The sequence below is a fragment of the Panthera uncia genome, chromosome A2, assembly GCF_023721935.1.
Source record: "Panthera uncia isolate 11264 chromosome A2, Puncia_PCG_1.0, whole genome shotgun sequence".
NCBI classification, from domain to species: Eukaryota; Metazoa; Chordata; class Mammalia; order Carnivora; family Felidae; genus Panthera; species Panthera uncia.
The window spans coordinates 54,836,981-54,844,268 of record NC_064816.1 but is presented as its reverse complement, the minus strand read 5'-3'; the positions used below and the strand labels follow the sequence as shown (position 1 = coordinate 54,844,268).

The 7,288-nt window shown below is 61.2% G+C and overlaps 1 protein-coding gene across 1 annotated transcript; it reads left to right on the top strand.

Annotated features, from left to right (window-relative positions):
- The first annotated feature begins 956 nt into the window (after positions 1-956).
- Positions 957-2,916, top strand: LOC125929688 (histone H1.10). Its single transcript, XM_049641104.1, has one exon. The coding sequence runs from the start codon at positions 1,784-1,786 to the stop codon at positions 2,423-2,425; it is 642 nt and encodes a 213-aa protein (XP_049497061.1). The 5' UTR covers positions 957-1,783; the 3' UTR covers positions 2,426-2,916.
- The last annotated feature ends 4,372 nt before the right edge of the window (positions 2,917-7,288 follow it).

Genomic DNA, 7,288 nt, shown 5'->3' with positions numbered 1-7,288 from the left:
CCCCTATGGGCCATACTCACCGCCCTGGGAGTGAAGCCCTTCCTGGCTCCCAGCGACTGACACCCCCCCGCCCCCCTCAAAACCACTCCCCGTCTCACCTTTTCCTAGCTTCAATTTCTTCCTCTCCTGGACCTTATTCACTAGCTTGTCAGAGGGCAAATGGGGTCTGTGCTTGGGGGTGCGCGCCGACAAGAGGGGACTCGGGGTAGAAGGCCCAGAACACCCCCACTCCACTCTGCTTTTCCGGACTTGAAGGCCTCCAGCTCTCTCCACCCCGAAACCCCAATTTTCTACGTCCCGTCCCACCCACCCCTCCATGCTCAGGCCTAAAATCACTTACCCCAAAGGGATCAGCTCTCCTCTCTGGGTGTCTCCCCATGGTCTCAGCTTCCCCAAGCAGAGGCTTCTTTGGCTTCAAGAAAGACCGTCCGGCGCCTCCTCCGCACCCGCGACACTGGACCCCGCCCAGCTCAGGGCCGCCAGACTTGCACGATCCTCTGCGGAGGACTTCGCCTGGTACCAGGAGAAAGGAGCCGGGCGAGCGGTCTCCAGGACCCGCTCTCAATCGCACTCTCCCGACGAGAATGGGAGGGGTGTGGCCGGAGCAACTCCCCTCCCCCATCCTGTCTGAGAACTCCTTCGGGGGTCGCACCCCGACATTTCGCTCAACCTGCTCCACCGTGGAGCCGACATTTGGCTTTGGGGGGGGGGGACCGTGGCGGCTACTCGCGCACCACAAAATGGGGCACTTAGAGCATCAGCGCCAGTGGGGGTGGGGGGCTAAGAAATGTCCTCAGAGAGACACTTGCGGTCGTCCCCCACGTCCTCTCGGGCGGTGCCCGGGCCCCTTAGGCCTAACAAGACCCCGGGCGCACAGCTGGAGGGCGCCTCCAGCCGCCATCCCCTCGGACTCGGGTGGAGACCCCCCTCGAAGATGTCCTAGCACACTTCACATTGCCCCAGCCGACCACGTGAGGGCGTGCCCTGTGTTAGTTCGGACAAATTAAAGCTTGTCCTGCGGGCAGGCCTGGGGCCCCCTGGACGCGCTCGGGGCTTAGGTGGCCGCGGCGCACTCTTGGCTGCCGGCCGCAAAGCTCCGCGCCGCGCGGCCTCCCCCGGGGCCCGAGCTATTCGTCTCCAAACCGGGTGCCCCCCTCCACTCGCGCTCCCGCAGCCTAGGGTGCACCCCTCCGTTCCCCTTTGTCGAGCCCTTCCCGGGCGCAGGCCGCTTCTCCGCTGCGCCGCAGGCTCGGGCCCTGTCCGGGGCGTTCGGCGGTGGGCTCGGTGGCGCCCGGGAGGCGCTGCCCGGGAAGCCAGAGGCCGAGGAAGGGGCTCCAAGAAGCACAAGTTGGCGCTGGCTCCAGACCAGGCTGTTGTTGTTCTCAACGTGGTCCGCCACGGAGCTATAAAGGCGGAGCGGAGCGCCCTCCTCACTAGAGCGCAGCGCGCACGCCCAGCGAGCTCCGGCGGCAACGGTGGTGGCGGCAGCAGCGGCGCTTCCCTCGGCAGATTTCCTCGCTCCTGCAGGGTCCCGGCTCCGGCGCCCTCCGCCCCGGCCCCTCCGCTCCGGCTCCGGCCCCGGCCCCGGCCCAGGACCCCCGATCCGGCCGGCCCGGCCCCCACCCCAGCCCTGCCGCCCGGCCCCAGGCCCGGCCGCGGCCGCTCCCGCCTGGAGCCGCCGCGCGCCCCCAGTCCCCCGGCGCCCCCTCGGCCTCTCGCCTTCCTCTTCCCGGCGCGGCCCCCGGGCTTCCGCGCCCCGCCCGCCACCAACCCGCTCGCCACCATGTCTGTGGAGCTCGAGGAGGCCCTGCCGCTGACGACCGCCGAGGGGGCGGCCAAGAAGGCGGCCAAGGCTGGCGGCTCGGCAGCGCTGTCCCCGTCCAAGAAGAAGAAGAACAACAAGAAGAAGAACCAGCCGGGCAAGTACAGCCAGCTGGTGGTGGAGACCATCCGCAGGCTGGGCGAGCGCAACGGCTCGTCGCTGGCCAAGATCTACACGGAGGCCAAGAAGGTGGCGTGGTTCGACCAGCAGAACGGGCGCACCTACCTCAAGTACTCCATCAAGGCGCTGGTGCAGAACGACACGCTCCTGCAGGTGAAGGGCACCGGCGCCAACGGCTCCTTCAAGCTCAACCGCAAGAAGCTGGAGGGCGGCGGCGAGCGGCGCGGAGCCACAGCGGCCGCCACCGCCCCGGCGCCCACCGCGCACAAGGCCAAGAAGGCGGCCCCGGGCGCGGCCGGCCCCCGGCGCGCGGACAAGAAGCCGGCCAAGGGCCAGAAGCCCGAGAAGCGCTCGCACAAGAAGGGCGCCGCCTCCAAGAAGGACAAAGGCAGCAAGGCTAAGAAGGCGGCGGCTGCCGGGGGCAAGAAGGTGAAGAAGGCGGCCAAGCCCAGCGTCCCCAAGGTGCCCAAGGGCCGCAAGTGAGCTCGCCGGCCTGCCGGGTCTTTCCGGTGTTCGGTTTTTCTACCCCAAGTGTATGTAGGTTTTTGTACGGTTGCCCGGCCAGGCCACCGCCGCCCCTGCTCTGAGCCGCACGGAGGGCCCGGGGCTCCCTCCATCCCCTTTCCTGCCCCCCCTCCCCCGCCGCCGTAGCGGTTTTTTGTTGTTGTTTTTGCTTTAGATTTTTGAAACGGCCAGGCGACGCCCCTATTGGCTCTCGCCCTTGGCAACGGCTGTCTCCATGGTAACCGGCCCCTAGGCGCCAATGGCCGAGGCCGCGCCTGCCTGCCAGGGCGGGGGCCGCGGGTTGGCCGGGCCCTGGTGCGCTGAGACGCCGCCGCCGCGCCGCCCTTCCCCACTCCCCACCCTCCGCCTTTGGGTGCGCGACAAACAATCGCTCGGGGCGCGGGGCCGCGCGGCCTTCCTTTCCTCCCGTTGGCCTTTTTGGGGCACAATAAATTGTTTAAACCTTTGAACCGCTCTCGTTTTCTTCCGAGTGGAGTAGGGATGGGTGCGGTCGGCGAGCAGCTTGGGTTGGATGGTGGGTCCCAAGGGTCTTGGGTACCCCGGATGTTAGCTAGGTAGGCCTGGAGTTCCCCGTGAGGGGTGGAAACTGCGGGGAGGGGGCGCCTGGCTGATGGAAGGAGCCTCAAGGGACCGATCTCTAGTGTGCGGAGGTGGAAACATGCTGGAGATAGGCTGCTCCGGTCCCCGACAGGGCGTGGGGAGAGGGGGAGGGGACAGCCATGGCTTTTTGGGCTTACTGGTCAGTGCCCCTCAGCACGTACGAGGTCCCTCCAGGCTGATCCTTGGCAGAGGTTAGTTATTCCGAATTCACTGAGACTTTGTGTTGATGTGAGAGGGATATTGGAAATGTGGAGGCCTCGGGCTCTGGCACACTGAGCACAATCCGAGGTGTGGCCTGAGCAAGGCACGGATCCTCAGCTTGTTTGTTCATCTGGAGTGCACACGCGGGACCCCGGAGGATTCCTGGACAAGTTGGAAAGTGTGAACCTGAGCCCTGGGACACTCTGGTGTCCAGCATATGGAATAGTTGTACTTAAGGCCGTTTGAGCCTTTGACAGATGTTCCTATGAGGACAACCCTGCAAAAGGAGGGCTCTGGAAGCTAGGGAATGTTCTAGAACAGTGCGTGTGTACATGTACCAAACTGGGTAAGCCTGGGCTGGGGGTAGGTGAAAGATGGAGATGATCTCTGTGTTAGTGTTAGAGACTAGGAGAGGGGAGGGAGCATCACTGGAGAAGCGCCCCTGGCCTGCTGGTATCCCAGAGCAGGGCCTGGCAGCCACTACCCTCCCCCTGCACACAGAGTGGGGGTCACAGAGCAAACACTTCAGCCATCTGTCACCCTGCAGATCCTTCCACACAGGGCGAGTGGCCACTCCACTTGCTCTTTCAGTGTCTTAAAGTCAGTGGGGGCTCCTCCCTGCTGCCTCCTGCCTCAGGGACAAGTCCCAGACACGTCCCTTGGCACATCATTGCTCTCTAGGCAGAAGGTTTGAGGACAAGGTGCCCCTCCACCTACTAGCCTGGCTGTGACTGTTCTGATTCTGGGGAACTGGGGGTGTCCAGGAGGCAGGAAGGAGGCCTGGGTTGGAGACTGTGGGTATGGTGGGCCAGGGCTGACCATTCACTCACCCTGCCAGCCCATGCCCTGGCCACTTGCCTTTCAGTAATGGCTTCATCCATTTTGCATCTTTGACTGGGGGGTGGCACGGCCAGTGCCTTGCTACAGGATCATTGAGCCAGCCCAGCTCCTGTCCCATACTGCCTGCAGGGCCACCTGAGAGGCTGCCAGCAGCTAGAGGCCAGGACAGGCCCCGGCCTACCCAGGATTCTGGGGTGGGGGTGGGGTGGGGTGTGGGGGGGGATGGTTCTCCTGACCAGCTGAATGTGATCTCTGATTCCACACCCATTCCCTAAACCAGAAACCCAAGCCCAGATCCCACCTGGCCTCACCCCAGTTGTCCAAGTATCAGTCTGAGGCCAGGGGCCTGGGACTTAGCTTTTCGATCAGCTCCCAGGTAACAGGTTCTGAGACGGTTCAGAAGGGCTGCTACAGGGGCCACGGGCAGGGGGACACTGTACCTTCCCATGCAACAATTCACACTGAGCTCCATCCCTTCTGAGTCCTTCCTAACCAAAGCCCCCCCCCCCCACCCCCAACCGTCTATCCTTTGCAGACATCACGGGAGCTCCAGGGCCCCAAAATGCCCTTCAGGTCCATTTTATTCGACCCCTCCTTTCCGTGTTTCCCACCCAAACCCACCCTCTTGTTCATACCATCTGGCTCCCCCAGTGGCCTCCTGCTTTGATGCTGCTGCCCCACCTCTGTCCTGTCTCCTGTCTCCATTCCATGAACACTTGGGCCCCTGGCTGTCCTCTCCATCCTAAGGCCTGCCTTATAGCCCGTGGACCAGCCCTCCACGGGGCAGGCCTCCCACTCTATTAAAGGACATTGTAATATTTTTCTGGTGACCCAAACCCCCCTACTTTCAGGCCACATGGCTCTGGATTTCTCCATGAGGGTCATGTGGCTGAGGACCTGGCCAATGAAGAGCATTCCATTGTTCACTTTGCCACAGCCAATGGGTCAGAAATAGGTTCTTGAAGGCAGTGAGTTGAATGAGTGTCAATCCTGGCACTCTTCCCGGAGCTACTGAAAAAGAGGTGCTCCCTCCCCCAGGTAGGGACAGGAGGCCAGAGTTACCAGTAGCCATTTTTGTCAGTATACAGGGAGGGAGAGCCCATGTGACAAAGGAACCCCAACTGAGAAAGTTGGAACCACAAGATGGAGATAGATAATCTGAGGACATTAACGGAGCCTCTGGATCCAGCCATGCCTGAAGCTAGTTAGAGCTGACTGCCACGTGAACTGATACATTGCTTTCTACGTAAGCGCATTTGAATTGTTTTTTTTGTCACTTGCAATCTGGTCTCTCACTCCTTTGACCCACTTTACCCTCCCATGCTCACATCCTGGACACCTTGTCATCCCTTTAAATTGTTCTTCTGAAAGGACTTTCCCAGTGTCCCACCGTCTACCCACAGGCCCTCCCCCTCCTCTCTTCTCGGGGTGCTCACTCAGCCCCTTCAAGCTGAGCTGCACCTTGGGGTGGGGCCCACATCCCTGACCTGCACCCCAAGTTGAAGAATGGATGGCCGTAAGCAGCCCCATGTGAACACTCTATATGTGGCCAGCACTAAGGCAAGCTGCACAGGTCTCCTCTCAGCCCTGTGACAGCCCCATCGAGGGGAGTGTTTAAAAGCTCGTCGTGTGGGTTTGGAGCTGAGACTGGGAAGGCTGTATTTCCTGCCCTGACACCACACTCAGCTCCTGCACGGGACTGAGGAGCCCGGGACCCAGCATTTACCTACTGTGTCTTTTAGACCTCACTTCAAAGACTCCCAATTCCAGGTGAACCTTGGAGGCTCATGACACTGGGAGGCTCTGGAGGAGAGCTTCCTGGGGCAAGTGACCCTGGTGCAGTGAGGAAGCAAGGGACCAGGTGTATTTGCTTATCTGCAAAATACGGGCTTAGCAATGGCCCCAGCCTGGTCTCCTCTCTGCACCCTTTGATAGGGATGGGGGTTGGGTGGGACCAGGTCCCTGGAGGCTGAGGCCAGCTTTCTGGATCTTGTCTACCATGTCTTTTGTTCTGGGCAAGACTGTTCTCCCCATTCCTCAGTTTCCTCGTGTCTAAATGGAACCAAGAAAGATTTCTTTTACTCACCTATCTGTTAACCAGGGGGTCCAAACACACTGCCTATGGCCGGGGTCTCCAGGATTTCCCTGCCTTCTTCCTCTCATGGGGCTGGGACCTGCCTCCCTTTGATATCCTCAGGCGGAGGGGGTGGTACTCAGGTCTGCCTTCTGGGTCCCTAGATGCAACTTCTCCCTGGGCCCAGGACAGCCTTGAAGACACTGGAAAGGCCCCTTTGCAGGCAGTGCAGGCCTTAGTGACCACAGGATGGGGTCTCCACTGACTGAACAACCTAGCTGAATCTGTCCCTCTGCCAAGGCAAGGCTTAGTACTGAGCACAGAACCTGATGGGGGTGAGGGGCTTGAGCACTCAGCACAAGGTCGGGGATGGGGGGGGGGGGTGCTGCTATCCCTCTGTCCCAGGCATCAGACTTTGGGTGATACAGCCAGAGGGCCCATTAGTTGTACTAGCAGCTCCATTAGTCCTGAGGCAACAAAGAGGCCCTGGGGTCTTTTGTATGGCCTAGTCCATGGTCACTCATTGAGCACACACTGGCTGAGGAGGCAGGGATCTGCTTCCTGTTCTTGAGGAGGATGCACAGGACACACAAACCGGCAACAATGGGGGATCGACAGTCCAGGCGGGAGCAGCAATGACACAGGCTCCCAGTGTGACAAAAGCTTCTGAGTCTGGGGAACGGTGAAAGCAGCAGGTACACTGACAGGCATGAGGCAGGAGTCAGCAGGGCTTCAGGGTCCCCGCTCAGTCAGAGTTCGGTGGGGAAGCAGAACCGGAGGGCTAGTGGCACTGACACACCCATACACCGGATCGGTTACAGGGAACTGGCTTGCACACTTGCGGGGCCGATGAAACAGTTTCCAGGAAGCTGGATCACCGTGACAGAGGCTGGAGCCGGAGGTGCCCAGGCAGGAGGGGAAGCTCACGAGCAGGCTGAATCCGCACAAGCTGGAACGCCAGGACAGACCAACTTGTGTTGGTTCCCGGTGCCTCTGACCTTGGCGATGACGGTACCCTGTGGAAGCTAAGACGCTTTGTCAGAGTTAACCATGCACACCCCTGAGTCAGCAAGACCAAAGGAGAATCCAGGGAAAGTCGTCATTGG

Coding starts and splice junctions, on each gene's coding strand:
- LOC125929688 (XM_049641104.1), top strand. CDS start 1,784: ATGTCTGTGGAGCTCGAGGAGGCCCTGCCGCTGACGACCGCCGAGGGG.